Consider the following 19,729-nt stretch of genomic DNA (forward strand, 5'->3'; position numbering starts at 1 on the left):
TTTGATTCTTCATATTTTGTTTTAATATTTGATTAATTTTGTATTTACTTCATGATAAATTAGTGATTTTTTTAGTCACGACTAATAACAATAAATTTTTTTATCAAAAATCAAATACAAAATTCGCTAATGTATTAGGGACTAAAAAAATAACAAGCACCAAAAATAAAATTATGATTTTATTAGAAACTCAAAACAAAATAAAAATTTGTTAAAGAACAAATACAAAAATTAGATATTTATTATGAATAAAAACATATTTTATCCTAATAACTATTTCCACAAGAGTATTCCGTGGGAAGAAAAAATATTTAATTCCTTCATTAATTTTGTATAATGGTAGTTAATTTGAAACAATTTTTTTTACTAAAACGTCGTATAAAATGCGGAGGGGGTAACATTCATCGTGGTCCTATATCCTCGTTTTGTTGCCCTCTTTTTTCAAGATCTCTCTACTTCTATCGTTAAGAAATGTCATGAATGATTGATACTTGTGAAGTCCTGCCATTTAAAACAACCTTTCCTTTGAAAAAAAATAAATCAAACTCTTCTTTCAACTCTAACTTTTTTTTTCCACGTGAGACTTAAATTTAAAACTTTATTTAAAAGATGGAAACTTAATGCAGACAAGGTGTTGTGAAAAAATGGTTCAGGGATGTATTTAGTTAAAATAGAGTATGATTTTGTCTCGTTTAACTATGTTTCCGTTGAAAACCTTTTCTATAGGCAGTGGCGGACCTTCAACAAAAAATTTGGGAGAACCAAAATTAATTAAAATATAACTTTAATTACTTATTTATATATTTTAGGTTTTAAATGACAATCTTCTTCCAAGAGAATTTGAAGTACATTAGCAGGGATCTCTATCATGCTCATTTTGTCATGAATTAAATGAGAATTTGGAACATCTTTTCTTCAGATGCAAATTTGTAATAAAAGTTTGGAATCAATGTTATTCTTGGTTGGGGATTGGTACTGTGCAACATATAGAAACAATCAAACACTTTTTCTCAACATGATTGCCACTGTAAGAAGTGCCTACACGCTCTTGCATGACCAACATATTTCAATGCAGGTCAAATTTCACTGCATGGGAGCCTTTAATTGTATAATTTCATGATCATGTACTTAACTTTGTACCCCTGGTACCCTATAAATAATACTCTTTTTTTGGCTGACAAAAATTAAAAGATCCGAACTAAACATCACTCATTCCATTATAATGTTGGTTCTTGTCAACAAGCTTTATGGATAAGTAAACAAGGTTTGCAAGTGTTAAATTTATTATAGGATGAACTGAATGCATGCTAAAGTGATTGATCATAATTCTGATTTCTGAAGACGTGTTACTAAAGAGAAATTTATAGTTCTAGCTTGCCCCATAATATTCTTTTAAGAAACGTGGAATGAAAAGGTATTTAATTTTAAATTCGACTTTGCTGACCATTACGTACCAAATGGATATTTAGCAATCATTGAGGAAAACTTTTATTAAAAAATAAAAAGATGGAATATTTAATGTTGTTATTAATAGTGTCTCCATTTTAATTTTAAAAATAATATATATATAATATTAACTTTATTTGTTTACTGGCAATATTATGTCACAAAACCTTGAAGTGCTTATGGATTTACAAGTTCAAAGAAAATGCTTTCATTTCATCCGTTTCGTGTCCTAGACCAAAAATCCCTAGAATGCTAGCTAGCACTGAACCAAATTAAATACAAGCAAATTAAACTAATATATACGACTATGAAAATGAAATTAAATACATATAACAAACATACACGACTCATTCAAATGATTAGTTTATCTAACTTCTACTTAATCTATCATTAACTAGCAATTTTCTGACGAAACAAACACAAGGATTTGTACTTTTATAAAAGGGTGATCCTCAGCCACAATCTTATTAAATACATGCGCGTGCACATGCCAACCTTCTGAACACGTCATTTCCAATTCTATCGATCAACACCGCCGTTATCATTTTGGATAAGCAACACAAGGTGCCACCAATCACGAATTAAATTAATAATAATTGATTTGAAAACTCGTTTCTGCTTCAATTATTGACTCGCATGCAGTCATCATTTGCCAATTGTATATCCTTTTGGTCAAAATAAATAATCATCGGGATGATGTGCACGATGGAAACTGGTGGCTTAACCTTATTTGGCTTCAAATGATACCCAAGCATGATCTAAGCCTCTAGTTTGAATTTGAACTGTATAAGAATAAGGAATGTAATTCCATGTTTTTGAATTTAAATTGGGAGCTAATACTTGTACGTTTACATAAAGATAAATGTTAACAATAAGGCTTTTTTTTTTATTCCATAAAGTTTTATATTGGTCCCACAAAATAACTTGAGCGTAATTCATTAATGGGACTCATGTACAATTTCACTCAATAATATAAAAAGTCTTGAGAAAAGTGTGTTATTACTTAATGGTATTTCTAATTTCTTACAACAAGTATATATACACAATTTCTGTGGGAGCTATCTGATTGGAAACCACTGAAAGTTCATTGGGTGATGTAATATATATATCTACAAAGAATCTTCAGGATTATTTAATTGGTGACGCTTATCGTCATGTCCAAATAATTCAATTTCATTTTTATTTTATTTTTTGGTATTATCCTCTTTGATCATACACTTGGTTCACAAATATGGTGGGGTTGATGGTGCTATTCTGTTTCACCTGGTACTTCCCTGAATCTGTTGCATAAGGGATTTCAACCAGCTGTGGTTTTACGAACGGGTCTATTCCACCATTGGCAGTGTTAATTTGAAAATCAAAGGTTGAATTGTATGAGGCATCAGGTAATATATGTGATATTGGACCCAAGTAATCCATTTCCAAAAGATGAGTAAGGGAACTAGTCCTTGGAAATTTCACCAATTCTTGTTCACTGTTATTGTTTGCTGGTGTAAGGTTGATTTGGGCTATTGGGTAGTCCTCTTTTGCCTCCATTGATTTTCCAATATTCTTCTTCTTGTAAATCCTACACAAGACCCAGTCATCTAGCTGATGACATATATCCAAGTACAGGGCAAGGTCAAATAATAAAAATAAATAAATAAATAGCAAACTATAGAGTAATTTCAAACCGTTAAAATATAAAATATATAATAACTAAAGAGTTTTGTCTACCTGATAAAAAAAAAATTTCGTTGCAATAGTCTTACCTAATTTGAAGATAATTATTTCTATTAGAAAATATATGTGATTTCGTACCCAAAATATATAGCAATTAATAAGGCAAAGGCTTACCCTCATGGATCCAACTTGTCTATTGGCTTGTCTTCTTGATCCAATTAATCTATACTCATGCATAATCCAATCTGTCTTGAGACCCTTTGGTGGCTTACCCTTGTAAAAAACCAAAGCCTTCTTCACCCCTACATGCTTAGACCCACTATAGATTGCTTTATCTGTCCCAGTGGCCTTCCAATACCCAGACACGGTTGCTCTATTAGGCCTCACCCCATTTGGATACTTCCTCTCTCGTGGGCTAAAGAAGTACCACTCCTTTTCTCCAAAGTCTGTTTTATCTGTATTTCATGAGCAATCAACATGTAAGAACAAGTGAAACATGCACATGAAACATATTATAAGGTTCAACATATTCAAATATAGACAATATTCACACAGGTTTTATTTTTTTTTTTATCTGTCAAAAATAAAAGAACTGTGTCACGGTATTTGCAATATAACTCACGCATTCTAGTCAACCAAGTGAGTTAAATTTCTTTATAAGCACAAAGGTTTGATTACCAGGTAATTCCCATGGATCAAACTTATAGATATCCACTTCTGGAATGATTGATGCAGGGCATGGCCTTGATGAGGCTTGGTTGCAAAGGTAGTACACAATTAGTTCCTCATCAGTGGGGTGAAACCTGAAGCCAGGTGGGAGTACAGAGCTTGTTCTATTCTCCATTGAGTTAAAATGAAAATCAAAACAAGTTTGAATGGGAAACTATATGGAACAGTTTTCTATTGGCTTCTTTTGCTAGTTATGGGGACTAGAGAAGGGAAAGGATTTTTTTGTAAGGAGAAAATTGAAAGCAAGGCTTACAGAGAAATCAAGGTGTTTGAAATGTTTACAATGAAGTGGATGCCCCTTTTATCTTGGATGTTTCTTGTCGTTTGTGTGGAGTAGTTGCATGGCTTTCATTGGTTTCTAAGATGACTTTTCTAAACCCTAGTATATGCGTCATCTGACCCATAATGCACGAGATTCCTTATCTATAACAATATCATATAATATCGGTATAACGGTAAGAAATCATAATAATATTTTAGATAAATAATCATTTTTAATATTTAAATGTGTAAAACATTGAAAAATTTATCTCTAAAAATAAAATTTTAAATTTTAGTTCTCGATACACAAATCTATTTATCCTAATATTTTTCAAGAATTTATATTTAATTTTCATTGTATATGTAAAATATTTATTAATAGATAATATATAAATATTTCTACAAGTATTTTCTTGAACCTTTGAGATTTACTTATAACTCACCTAAATTTTTATTAATAAAAAAATATATTTATGTATATATATCATATAACATTTTTACGTGAATAATATATATATATATATATGATTATTTTAAAAAATTATTAAGAATGATTTATATTTGATTGATGATATAAATTTTTTTACCATTAAGCATTTAGATAATTAATTGAGACGAAATCACACAAACTTCTCCTTTTTTTTTATCATTTACAGGAATTAAGTTGATATTTTTAAAATAATTAAGGAGTGTAAGTGTAATATATTAAGAGTATCAGTATAATATTTTTCAAATCATTAATAAAGTTAGTATAAGGATAAAAAATCAAAAAGAATTTGTGTAATTTAAAAATTTTTAGGAGTTATTAGTGTAATTACTATAAGAATAATAATTCAAGATTATATACTAATAGTATATAACTTATTAAACTTGCAAACATTTTTTTCTTTTATATTCTATTTTATGTATAATTTTTATACAAAATTTTATATGAATACAATTTCTCATCATACACCAATGAGGGTCCATAACTCCACCTATATATCTGTTCACTGACTTTTTCCTTTTTTTTTTTAATTAGATATGATACAACACAAGCACTTCTTTATCTACGCTGGATTGCACTCCATATTCTGTGTACGGATATTATTGGAATATATTCCAGATATACAAAGTTTCACATAACCATGATGTCTGCAGCCAGTTTTCTAAATTTTAGGATCACTAACATGTCACTATTTGATATGGAGTGATGTTCAAAGAAGCAAATAAAGAAGTGGAAAAATCACTAAACTTTATTTTTCCTTTAAATTGACTCCTTCCTATTGCTTATTATTTGCTTTTGGGTCCAACTTCGAAGCAAGTGACTACAAAAGATTTGTTCTTTTAAGGAATTTCCCTGTTGCATTAACTGCATTTTGTACAAGTTTTATTTACTACGCAACAATGAAAAATAAACGCTATTTATGATGCACCTTTCTTGAAGAAAAATGACTGCTTTAATTTTCATCATACATCAAGTTACCATAGCACTAAACTAAAACAACCTATTTCTCAATATTGTGTATAAAAAAAACTTGGAAATATGCTCGAACATACAAAATTTGAGTTCATTGACCAAAACTGCAGTCGAAAGCAACGCTTAATTTAGCCAAATCTGTTTTATTTTGTAATTTTTATTTAATTTTTGTCAAACAGAATAAAATCACTTGTTTGGTACAATAATTCGTACAGGAATTCATCGTAGAAATTGGATAGTACACTAGTTATACGACCCTGAAAACTATAATTATCCAAAGAAATCAAATTTGATTTTATAATTTTTACATTCAAAATGTAAGATAAAAGGTGTTCAAAAACACATATTACAATCTATTTTATATTTAAATTATATTATAAACAGATGGCATATTAAAAAAGTGTACATGTTGATGAGTTTTTGAAGTAAAAAAAAATTCTTTAATAGTGTGAAGACTCTACGTGTATATACATATTGAGACTGACCTCTGTTCGTCAATAACTTTGACAAGTCAAAAAATAAGAATAGAGAAGTGATATTGAGATTATTTCAACGAGCAGCCTAAGACTTTATTTATAACACGCTAAGGATATTAAATTTCTGATGAAATCAAAATTATTATTGATAGTATCCTTTTTTTAAGCTATATTATTTTTTGTTACCTTTTATTGCTAACCATTTAACAATTAAAATTGAAATAATAATTGATCAAGTCAAACTTGTATCTAGCCGTCTTTTCAACCATAATTCCAAATACAAAATCATACATGTTTGTTTTTCTTCTTTTACCAAATCTTTATTCATATTATTTATATTTTCAGTACTAGCAAAAATATAATAATATTCCACCTTTTTGAAATCAATTAATCATTTGATCATATTAAATTCTCTAATTTAATTAATCATCAAATATTTAAATAATTTCTTTAACAGAGATTAGAACACTCGTTTGTGTGTGACCTCGTAGGTTTAATACTAAGTCGGTAATATATTAATCAAATTAATATACTAATCAAGGTAGGCGTCTAACAACACTCCTTAACGTCCGGATAGCATTAAGTAGCATTTTACTTTCAAGAACCAGTAGAAGAGTAGTGTAATAATTTCTTCCATCTTTACAACTCTGGGTTAACTCTAGAATATGGTATTATTGTCAAACCTTTTTGAGTTAACTCATAATGACTTAAGAAACTCATTTCTTCTCTCATTTAATTTTTTGGCCAGGATATAATTTTATTCATAAAACTCAAACTCATTACCAAGAGTTGATGGATTCCTTCTTGATTAATCATTAATTCTACAGGTATTTAATCATATCCAATATCCATTCAACAAATGCTCTAAAGCATTAGGTGTCCGGAATCAAAATACAACAAATAACATGTTAACTACTATGACAATCTCAGGTCAAAGAAAACTATTATATTTCTTCTTGAGAATTTTTTATTGACAGTTTATGATAAATTTTAATCATTAGAAAATTTTAATTGAGTTAGTTCAATGATTACATCAAGCAGAAGCAAATCGGAGTATATGGAATGTAAGTTCAACAAAAGAAGGAGGGTTTCTAACTCAGAGGTGAAAATAGGAGACCATATTATCCCTCAAGTCACACGGTTTAAATATCTTGGGTCTGTAATACAGGATGATGGGGAAATTGAAGGGGATGTGAATCATCGCATTCAAGCAGGATGGATGAAATGGAGAAAAGCATCGGGGGTGTTATGTGATGCAAAGGTACCGATCAAGCTAAAGGGAAAGTTTTATCGGACTGCGGTAAGACCGGCGATTTTGTACGGAACAGAATGTTGGGCGGTCAAGAGCCAACATGAGAATAAAGTAGGTGTAGCGGAGATGAGGATGTTGCGGTGGATGTGTGGTAAGACTCGATAGGATAAAATTAGAAACGAAGCTATTAGAGAGAGGGTTGGAGTAGCGCCTATTGTAGAGAAGATGGTGGAAAATAGACTTAGGTGGTTTGGGCATGTAGAGAGAAGACCGGTAGACTCTGTAGTGAGGAGAGTAGACCAGATGGAGAGAAGACAAACAATTCGAGGCAGAGGAAGACCCAAAAAGACTATAAGAGAGGTTATCAAAAAGGCGAAATGAATGGTTTGGATAGAAGTATGGTACTTGATAGAACATTATGGCGGAAGTTGATCCATGTAGCCGACCCCACCTAGTGGGATAAGGCGTTGTTGTTGTTGTTGTTGTAGTTCAATGATTACATCAACATGTGACTCATCTATATATGCAAAATTTTCAATAATCTTATGATCAAGAACTGTTTAGATTAAAATTAGAACATACTTGTTTCTCATTATCATAATCTCTATTATAATAACAAGTCTTTAATTTTAATCAATGACATTATCAAATGGACCATTTAATCAAATAGTGAAATATGACAATGAAAATAAAATAATATTTTATTATTAAAATTAGAATTGATTACATGATGACTTGGATCATGGACATACAAATTTATTCCCAACAATCTCCCACTTGCCTAGAGCCAATCATTCACGAACTTCATTCCTAATTCTCATTTGTGCTTGTCAAACTATTTTATGTCAAGCGCCTTGGTGAAGGGATCTGTTGCATTCTCCTTTCCATCTACCTTTCCAATCTTAACGTCACCACGTTCTATTATCTCTTTAATCAAGTGATACCTTCGCAAAATATGTTTAGACTTCTGGTGTGATCTTGGTTCCTTTACTTCAGCAATAGCCCCATTATTGTCGCACAATAATGGGACTGACTCTTCTATTGAAGGAACCACACCAAGTTCAAATATGAACTTTTTTATCCAAACAGCTTCTTTAGCGGCTTCACTTGCCGCTATATATTCTACTTCAATAGTTGAATCTGCTATCATAACTTGCTTGGAACTTTTCCAACTTACTGCACCACTATTTAAAGTGAAAACATATCCTGAAATGGATTTGCTATCATCTTTTTCTGATGCAAAGTTTGCATCAATATAACCCTTCAGTTTCAATTCAGAGTCTCCATAAATGAGGAATTGGTCTTTAGTTCTTCTTAAGTACTTAAGTATGGTCTTAACCATTTTCCAATGTTCCTCACCAGGGTTTGCTTGATATCGACTAGTTACACCTAGTGCATAAGCGACATCAGGACGTGTACAAGTCATGGTGTACATGATAGCTCCTACTGCACTAGCATATGGTACTTTACTCATGCGTTCTCTTTCTTCAGGAGTTGTTGGACAATTCTCCCCACTAAGAGTAATTCCAACACCTACAGGCAAATAGCCTCGTTTGGAATTATCCATGTTATATCTCTTTAAGATAGTATCAATGTACATAGATTGGGAGAGTCCAAGCAACCTTTTAGATCTATCTCTATAAATCTTTATACCTAGAATATAGACTGCTTCTCCCAAATCCTTCATGGAGAATTGTTCTGATAGCCAAATCTTTGTGCCTTGCAAATTGCAATGTTGGTATGTCATTTCCAATTAGTAATATGTCATCTACATATAACACTAAGAAAATAATTGCACTCCCACTGACCTTTTGGTAAACACATGGCTCTTCCTCACATTTAACAAACTCGAACTTTTCGATTGTCTTATTAAGAATGTTCCAACTTCTAGAAGCTTGTTTCAATCCATATATAGATCGTTGCAACTTGCAAACTTCATTACAACCAGCCAATAATGTGAATCCTTCAGGTTGTGTCATGTATACTTCCTCTTTCAACTCACCATTAAGGAAAGTTTTTTTCACATCCACTTGTCATATCTCATAATCATAGTATGCTGCTATGGCAAGTAGAATCCGAATTGACTTGAGCATTGCCACAGGAGAAAATGTTTCGTCATAATCTATTCCTTCCTGTTGACGATATCCTTTAGCAACAAGGCGAGCTTTATAGGTCTCGACCTTTCCATCTGCTTCAATCTTTTTTCTTGTAAACCCATTTACAACAATTGGTTTTATATCCTTTGAAGCTTCAACTAAAGTCCATACTTTGTTGATCTTCATTGATTCTATTTCAGATTCCATGGTTTTTTGCCATTTATTGCAATCTAAGCTTCTCATGGCCTCTTTATAGCTCTTAGGGTCATCATCATTATGATAAACCTCATTTGACATGTCATCTTTCACCATTAAATTTAATTTATCAGGTGCATGATGCATTCGAGTAGATCTTCTAAGAGGTTCTTGTGTTGGGTTCAAAGGTTGCTGCAATTGTTCTAAGATTGGTTCATTAACTTCTTCTTGAACAACGACTTGTTCTTAAACAATAGCTGGTTCTTGAGCCATAATCGTTTGAGTTGAAGAGCTATGTCCTAATTTCAAAACATCAAAGAAAGGCTTCTCAGTTTCCATCTCTTGTTCTTGAGTTATGCTATATCATTGGTGACTTGAGTCTCATCAAGCTCAATTTCTTTACCATGGTTTCCTTCTACAAGAAACTCTCTTTCCAAAAAGGTTGCTCCTCTTGCCACAAACACTTTATGGTTAGAAGGTTGGTAGAAATAATATCCCATTGTTTCTTTAGGATAACCAATGAATCTACACTTATCAGACCTTGCCTCAAGTTTATCTATTTGCAATCTTTTAACATAAGCAGGGCAACCCTAGACCTTGATGTGTTTAAGACTTGGTTTCTTTCCTTTCCATATCTCATATGGAGTTGTAGAGACTGCTTTTGTAGGAACTTTATTTAGCAAGTAGGCTGCTGCTTCTAAAGCATATCCCCATAAGTTTAATGGAAGATCGATGAACCCCATCATGGATCTAACCATATCTAGTAAGGTTCAATTTCTTCTTTCAGATACATCATTGCGTTGTGGTGTTCCCGGAGGTTTCCACTGAGAGAAAATCCCATTCTCCTTTAGATAGTCAATAAAGTTATCACTGAGATATTCTCCTCTTCTATCAGATCTAAGCATTTTGATGCTTTTACTAGTTTGCTTTTCTACTTCACTATGAAATCTTTTAAACATTTCAAATGATTCAGATTTATGTTTCATAAGATACAAAAATTCATATCTAGACATATCATCAGAGAAGGTGATAAAATAAGAATATCCTCCTTTGGCTTGAATCTTCATGGGCCCATAAACATCTGCATGAATTAGTTCTAATAACTCATAAGCTCTTTCTCCACTTCCAATAAATGGAGATTTAGTCATTTTTCCTTTGAGATAAGATTCACAAGTTTCATATGATTCATAATCATAATTATCAAGGTAACCTTCCTTGTGAAACTTGTTAATTCTTTTCTCGCCAATGTGACCTAGCCTACAATGCCAAAGATATGTTTTATTTACTTGATTATCTCTTTTTCTTTTGAAACTAGAAGAAACATGCATAATCGAGTTATGATTCACATCGAGTAAGACATAGATGCCGCATTGGAGATAACCATTCACATATAAATCATCATCGTGATAAATTGAACAAATGTTATTATTAAAGATAATGCGAAAACCTCGCTTGTCCAACATGGAAATTGAAATAATTTTGAAATAAATTTCAGAACATAATAACAATCTTCTAATACTAGTACTTTGCCAGTAGACATTATAAAAGAAATTGATCCTAAAGCTAAGGCGGCAACATTTGCTCCATTCCCTACTTGTAGATTTATTTCTCCTTTCTTCAATCATCTAGTTATTTGTAGTCCCTGCAACGTATTGCAAATATTAAAACTACTGCCTGTATCTAATACCCACATTGAAGAATCAGTGACAGTTAAAGAAATCATGAAAACATTTTTTATTAATGTCTTACCTTGTTTCTTGTTTTTCAAAGAATCAAGATACTTCTTGCAATTTCTCTTCCAGTGACCTTTCTCCTTACAGAAGAAACATTCAACATCAGTTTGGTCAATCTTGTTCCTTTTGTTCTTGGGTTTGGTCATACCACCCTTAGGTCCAAGATCTTCCTTTTTGGTACTTTGTCTTTCTTCTTGGAGCTCTTGCCAACTACCATGACAGTTCCTTTCTTCTCAGAAGCAATTTGATTCTCATAATCAATTAGCAGATTAAGCATCTCATGCAAGTCACAACTCATCTTATTCATGTTGAAATTCACAATAAATTGTGAAAATGAATCAAAAAGTGATTGCATAATCAAATCTTGAGAAAGATCTTTCCCAAGAGTGCATCCCAACTTCTCAAGTTGTTCTATGAGATCAATCATCTTAAGAACATGGGGTCCAACCTTTTCATTTGCAACAAGTGAGGATCTAAACAGGGCCTTAGATAATTGAAATCTAGTCGTCCTGCTTTGACCACCATACATCTTCTTAAGATGTTCGACGATCTCATATGGGTCTATGTCTTGATGTTGCCTCTGGAGTTCTGAACTCATTGATGCCAAGATAATGCACTTAGTAGTAAGGCACTCAACTAGGTATTTTTGAAAAACCTTGGTTGCTTCAACATCACTCAGATCAGGTGCTTCCATGGGAGGCTTATCAATAGTGTCAATAAGCTTCTCATGCACGAGAACAATTCTCAAGTTGCGATACCAATCATCAAGTCGTTCCTTATGATTAAACAATTTATTATGTAAGATAAATCAGATGAGAAACCTATTTATCATTTAGATATATAACAATTATATAATTACGCACATAGCATATATAAAAAAAAATTCTCTCAAATAATTGAACAAGATACAGTGCTTGAAGCGCATACCTCTTTTATATCACATATCCTAATGGCTGTCTTTCCATTAAATTAATATCCAGCAATTTGAAAATAAAAGAATTAATAACAAATTGCTCAAAATTGAAGGAAAGGTTTAATCTTTTAAAAGGAATCCAAATAAAATAAAAAAATCTTTATTCTCCTTTATATAAAAATACCAACGTATATGATATGGAACACCTCCAGCAAATCAAGCACCGTATTAACAAACCAATTGCAAACATTCCACAGATTCAAAACAACATCCATGTAACAAGATTACAAATTGCACAAAAAAATTTAATTTGATTTGATAATGTAATCATGCAATCATAACAAGCAACATTACGTGTAAGTAAATAAAAATTGAAACTTTTTTCAAATTTTTGTTAAATATAATTTAAATACAAAAGATCCATGGCTCTAACATCAATTGTAAGATAAAAGGTGTTCAAAAACACACATTGCGGAATAAAAGGATCTATTTTATATTTAAATTATATTATAAACATATGACATATTAAAAAGCGTACCTGTTGATGAGCTCTTGAAGCAAAAAAAATTATTCAATAATGTGAAGACTCTACGTGTATCCACACTGAAACTAATCTCTATTCATCAACAACTTTGACAAGTGAAAAAATAAGAATAGAGAAGTGATATTGTGATTATTTCAACGTGCAGCCTAAGACTATTTATATCACGCTAAAGATACCAAATTTCTAATCAAATCAAAATCATTATTGATAGTATCCTTTTTTTAAGCTATATTATTTCTTGTTACCTTTTATTGGTAACCATTTAACAATTAAAATTAAAATAATAATTGACCAAGTCAAACTTGTTCTAGCCGTCTTTTCAACCCAAATTCCAAATACAAAATCATACATATTTGTTTATCTTCTTTCATCAAATCTTTCATATTATTTATATTTTCAGTACTAGCAAAAATATAATAATATTCTACCTTTTTGAAATCAATTAATCATTTGATCATATTAAATTCTCTAATTTAATTAATCATCAAATATTAAAATAATTTCTTTAACAGAGATTAGAACACTCATTTTTGTGTGACCCTGTAGGTTCAATACTAAGTCGATAATATATTAATCAAATTAATATATTAATCAAGGTAGGCGTCTAGTAACACTTCTTAACGTCCGGATAGCATGAAGTAACATTTTACTTTCAAGAACCATTAGAAAAGTAGTGTAATAATTTCTTCCACTTTTATAACTCTGGGTTAATTCTAGAGTATGATATTACTGTTAAATCCTTTTGAGTTAACTCATAATGACTTAAGAAATTCATTTTTTCTTTCATTTAATTTTCTAGCCAGGATATAATTTTATTCATAGAACTCAAACTCATTACCAAGAGTTGATTCTTGATTAATCATTAATTCTACATGTATTTAATCATATCCAATGTCCATTCAACAAGTGCTCTAAAGCATTAGGTGTCCAAAATCAAAATACAACAAATAACATGTTAATTACTATGACAATCTCAGGTCAAAAAAAACTATTATACATCTTCATGAGAATTTTCTATTGATAGTTTATCATAAATTTTAACCATTAGAAAATTTCAATTGAGTCAGTTCAATGATCATATCAACATGTGACTCATCTATATATGCAAATTAATAAATGATATCTATTAATATTTATTCAATAAATACTATCACATATATATTAATCTATCCAGATTATTGATATCTTATTTACAATAATCTTATGATAAAAAATGTTTTAGATTAAAATTAGAACAAACTTGTTTCTCATTATTATAATCTCTATTATAATAACAAGTCTTTAATTTTAATTAATGACATTATCAAATGGATCATTTAATCAAATAGTGAAATATGACATTAAAAATAAAATAATACTTTATTATTAAAATTAGAATTGATTACATGATGACTTGGATCGTGAGCATATAAATTTATTTCAAACCGCCTATTTCTCAATATTGTGTATAAAAAAAAATTGGAAATATGCTCGAACATACAAAATTTGTCTTACAAGTTCATTGACCAAAACTGCAGTCGAAAGCAACGCTTGATTTAACCAAATCTGTTTTATTTTGTAATTTTTATTTAATTTTTTTCAAACTGAATAAAATCACTTGTTTGGTACAATAATTCGTACTGGAATTCATCCTAGAAATTGGATAGTACACTAGTTATATACGATCCTGAAAACTTTAATTATCCAAAGAAGTCAAATTTGATTTAGTAATTTTTACGTTCAAAAGAGATCTAATTTTTTGTCAATTGATTGGAAATAATTTTGATGGGAAAATATAAAACAATTGAATTCATCCTAGAAATTGGATAGTACACTAGTTATATACGATCCTGAAAACTTTAATTATCCAAAGAAGTCAAATTTGATTTAGTAATTTTTACGTTCAAAAGTGATCTAATTTTTTGTCAATTGATTGGAAATAATTTTGATGGGAAAATATAAAACAATTGAAACAAATATAAATTCATAGTATATTTGAAAATGATTAAATGTGGATGCATGAATAGCCATTTTAAAAATTATTTAAATATTATTAAAAAAAAAGAGAGTAGATAAACGCGTATTAAACTTGTATGGAAAAGCATATGATAGTCACTTCTATTATGAATGAAATTCGGCAAATCAGCAATTATGCAATTTCTTTTCAAAAGATGTTTGGGATATGAGAATGACTGAATGAGACATGAGCCTCATACGTGTTCACCACCTTGCATGTAAAAAAAACAACAAATAAGTCAGAGAGAGCAATAATTTGTTCACTCAATACTATATAATTTCTTTACGTTGGTTTGGCATGAATGAAGGTGGAGAAAGTATGGAGTCTTCCAATGGAGCTTTTCCAAAACCATAATAAGAAAATATCTACAATGCTAGAATTCTTTGTGTTTTTAAGATAAACTTGGAACTCATATTCGTTGTGTTGCGTGTTTCATTGAATTTTGTAAATTATTCCCTAGTGTTTGAAGTCTTCGTTTTAGAAGTTAGACCATGCTATGCTTGAATGTGATAAATAATGATTGAAGAAAAAAAAAGTCAAAATTATTTTAACTTTAATTTGAAAGATATATTTCTTACATATCATTTTTTTATATTATTTGAACCATTTGTTTTAAGCCAAAATAAATATTAAAATATATATTTCTTCTTGTAATGCCTCAAAAAGATGTAATAGAAATAATATTATTGTTTATTTTTCTTGAATGATATAGGATGAATGAAAAATTGCTTTTGTGGTGCATTTGAACGTTGAAATGAAGGTTTTTCTATTTAAATAATATTTTTAATTCAAAAACAAATAACAGAAATATATATATATATATATATATATATATATATATATATATATATATATATATATATGAGAATGATCTTTTAATTCTACACACGAAATATACAGGTTGAAAGAGTTAAAAACAAAATATATTATTAGGATAAAAATTCATTTCATTATAACACAAAAAACATTAATTACATTAGAAACATTTTTTTTCTTTTCTTAACAAGTACGATTTATAACATGATAGCAAACAATTTATATTTATTTATATAATAACTGTATTTCCTATAAATTTTGTATTTACTTTCCTGTTATTATATAAATAAATATAAATAAAATATTAAATATATTTAGTGTTTAAAAAATATTTAAAATGGTTTCACCTACTGAGGAATAGATTCAAAATTATTGTAAATATTATATTATTAATGTGGCAAGTGCCCAAAATTCTTCGTGAAGTAGTTAGCCAAGGTAGCTATCACTATCAGTGTCACTTACCAAGGTGATGCGTGTCCTGCCAAAAGGGTAGGTTTGAACTTTGAAAGTGAGAAGATAAGGACTAACTTATAAAAGAGAATAACTTAACAGAAATAATAAGCTTAAATAATCACTTTTTATCTCTAAATGTGTAATTCATTAATAAATATATTCTTGAAAGATGAAAATATAAAATTTAGTTTTTGAAAGTGTAAAAAGTGTGACAAATATATTCGGTCGTTAACTTTTGTCCGTCAGTGTTAATAAAATAACCTATATGACACAGAAAGACAAATTTATCATTAAAATGATTGTTAACATGATCATGTTAGATTAGACAAAAATGTTAATAAGATATCATTTTTTGACATAAATGTCAGTAATTTTTATTGAAAAAGAATGTAAGTGATTTTGTTTTGACTTAAATGTTAGTATGTTTTATTAGACCAAAATATCAATAAGTTATTATTATTGGACGAAAATATCAATAATTTTTTATTAGACCTAAATATCAGTATATTTCTATTGGACTAATTTCTTAGACCCAAAATTTTATTTCATTTAAGGGTAAAACATAATTTTATGATAAATTTTCGCAATTTTTTATCATTACAAGCATAACATTACAATAATCACTTAAAAAATATATTGGCAAATATAATTTAAAACAAACATAATAATAATGATAATATTAATTTTCAACCATAATTTGTCTGTCACAATAAAAATTATCCAAAATAAACATTATAACAATGTACCAATCATTGCAAATTCTTTCAAATTATATTAATTAGTCAAAATCTACTATAAATAAAAGATAAATACATCTCATATTTTATTTCTTCAAATCTTGGCTATTTTATTAATATTGATGAACGAAAGTTAACGGCCGAATATATTTGTTGCACTTTTTACACTTTTAGGAACTAAATTTTGTATTTTCATCTTTTAGGGATACATTTGTCAACGAATTACATATTCAGGAACAAAAGTGACTATTTATCCTATTCTTACTACTAAAGAGGGGGAAGACAAAAAGTCAATAAAATATTTTATAACAAATATGTCTCTTTTGTTTTCATCCTTTTCTTGTCTTCTCTTCACCTCCCGCACACAAGAGGGTTTGAGGGCCAAGTGTGAGAGAAAGACTAGGAGAGAAGTGAGGTTTGAGAGTTGGAGGAAGATGGTGGTGGTGGCGGCTAGCAATGGCGCGAGCAGAGCAAGGGTTTGCAGAAAGAGCTCGCGACAAATATGTCTCTATATTGACAATTGGAGATGACCACGTTAACAATCATTTAAGTGATAAATTCGTCCATTTGTGTTACGTAAGTTATTTTATTAACAGTGATAGACGGAAGTTAACAGCCAGATATATTTGTCGTACTTTTTATACTTTCGGGAACTAAATTTTTTTGTATTTTCATCTTTTAGGGATGTATTTATCAGTGAATTACACATTCAGAGACAAAAATAACTATTAAAAAAAAACAATAATCTTTGTGCTCGTGCTATGGTTATTAACTGGACAAGTCATCAACTACACCTAAACAATAGAATATCTTATTATGACATAATATAAGTTTAGTATTTTATGTTACGATTACGAACAGTGTTTTATTTTATAATTTTTTTAATAAAAGATATAGATAATTTCAATTTGATAAAGTGTTTATGTAAATAACGCAAATACATTTATAATTTTAATTTAATAATTTATGGTTTATGTGTTACATAAAATTATTGTTAAAATATAAATCTTATGTAAATGGTTAGACGTATAAAATGAAAAAAAAATCATATAAATCAGTGAGAAAAATAAGTCAAAAATTTTAAATAATTATAAAGATAGATATTTTGTTTCACCACTTCTACAGTCTATTTGCTGCTAGGTAGACAAGTATGAAGCATCGTTTTTGAAATCAATGCAAACCCAACCCATGGCAATTCTAATTAATTGGCCAGCAATTCTAATCTATCGTGTAAAAGAAATTATCCAATTATTTTTCTCGTTTATCGAACATTAAAAACGAATGTTTCTCGAAAAATTATTATTGAAAGTAATTCCATATGTACTCATCATCCAACTATTCTCATGCTTTTATAACGTTTTCTGTTGAGAAAATGTTTCTGATCATTTTATAATTCTTAAGTCAAATTTTATTAGATGAAATTAAAAAATAATCACTTAAGTCAAATTCTTATAAAGTTGTTGTATACTTATACAAAAATAACATTCATTTATAAATTATACGCACACATGAATTTAAATTTTACGTATAAAGATAACATTTATTTGGATAAGAAGTTTAAGCTTTATTAATATGAAGTATATATATTGATTTTTCTTTTGTGTTATAAAAACATATCTATGCAAAGCCAAAGATGACTATGGAAACCAGAAGAATAGAGAGAAGAAGAAAATAGAGGAAAAAGAGAGTTTTGTGCTTATCTAATGTGTCACCTAATTCAGTTACATTCTCTTATAAGGTTATAATAGAAACTACACTAAGCTAATTCCCTAAACCTTAAAGTTCTAAGCCAACTATTAATAATTTCTTCACCTTGGTTTGACTTTAATTATCTTTCACAACCTACAAAATCTTCAAGCAATGTTTGAACTTAGGCCCCAACACTGCCTTGGTTAACATGTCAATAGGATTGTCTTCAGTGTTGATCTTCTTCAAATTCATCTCCTCTTTTGCAATTATTTTCCTCACAAAATGGAGTTTAACGTCTATATGTTTTGTTCTTTCATGGTACACTTGATTTCTGGCCAAGTGTATACCACTTTAATTGTTATAAAACACCTTAGGGGCTACATGCTTTCCTCTCAAACTTATGGTCATTCCTTTCATCCATAATGCTTTCTTAATTGCTTTAGTGACAACTTTAAATTCAGCTTGTGTAGTGGATAAGGACACCACATGTTGAAGATTACACTTCCAACTCACAGTTTTATCATAGAACTTAAAAGCATCATATTAAAGATCTTCTAGTGTCCAAATAGCCAACATAATCCAAATCAACAAACTCAGTCACTCCAACATCACTGTCTTCGTGCTTGAAATACAGTAAACCAACTTCAGATATTCCTTTCACATATCTAAAAATCCATTTCACCACTTCCCAATGCAGTTTTCTTGGCTTTCCCATGTACCTGTTGACCAAACTCATGGCATATCCCAAATCTGGTTGATTACAAATCATTGCATACATGAGGCTTCCTACTGCATTTGCATATGGAACTTTTTTCATATAAGAAACTTCCTTTTTAAGCCTTTGATGAATCCTAATGTGAGAGCTTAAATTGTTGAGCCATAAGAGTTGACATTGCCTTAGACATATCTATGTTGAACCTCTTCAAAATGTTAGCTATATAGCTTTTTTGAGTGATGAATAAGGTTCCCTTGGTTATGTCCCTTAAGATTTGCATGCCCAAAATCTTACTAGTAGCCCCCATATCCTTCATTTCAAATTCACTCTCAAGCATCACCTTTACCTTTTTAATTTCTTCCTTGCTGCTGCAAGCAATTAGCATATCATCTACATATAGGAGTAAGTAGACAATAACATCATGCTCAATTTTCCTCAAGTAAACATAACCATCATACTCGCACCTTTTAAAGCCATTATTAAAAATGAAAGTATCAAACCTTTTGTACCACTAGCGAGGTGATTGCTTAAGGCCATAAAGTGACATTTTTAGCAAG

The 19,729-nt window shown here is 29.8% G+C and overlaps 1 protein-coding gene across 2 annotated transcripts; it reads right to left on the reverse strand.

Moving 5' to 3' along the window:
* Positions 1-2,311: 2,311 nt before the first annotated feature.
* Positions 2,312-4,121, reverse strand: NAC1 (NAC domain protein NAC1). Of its 2 annotated transcripts, none has more exons than XM_014762724.3 (3): positions 3,787-4,121; positions 3,283-3,563; positions 2,312-3,013 (listed from the first exon to the last, which is right to left on the reverse strand). In XM_014762724.3, the coding sequence occupies exons 1-3, from the start codon at positions 3,950-3,952 to the stop codon at positions 2,924-2,926; spliced, it is 537 nt and encodes a 178-aa protein (XP_014618210.1). In that variant the 5' UTR covers positions 3,953-4,121; the 3' UTR covers positions 2,312-2,923. The 2 variants fall into 2 exon arrangements, with proteins under 2 accessions (XP_014618210.1, NP_001236855.1); NM_001249926.2 differs by having other exon boundaries at positions 2,334-3,036; positions 3,787-4,108.
* Positions 4,122-19,729: the final 15,608 nt, after the last annotated feature.

This window comes from Glycine max, chromosome 1 (genome assembly GCF_000004515.6).
Source record: "Glycine max cultivar Williams 82 chromosome 1, Glycine_max_v4.0, whole genome shotgun sequence".
Lineage (NCBI taxonomy): Eukaryota > Viridiplantae > Streptophyta > Magnoliopsida > Fabales > Fabaceae > Glycine > Glycine max.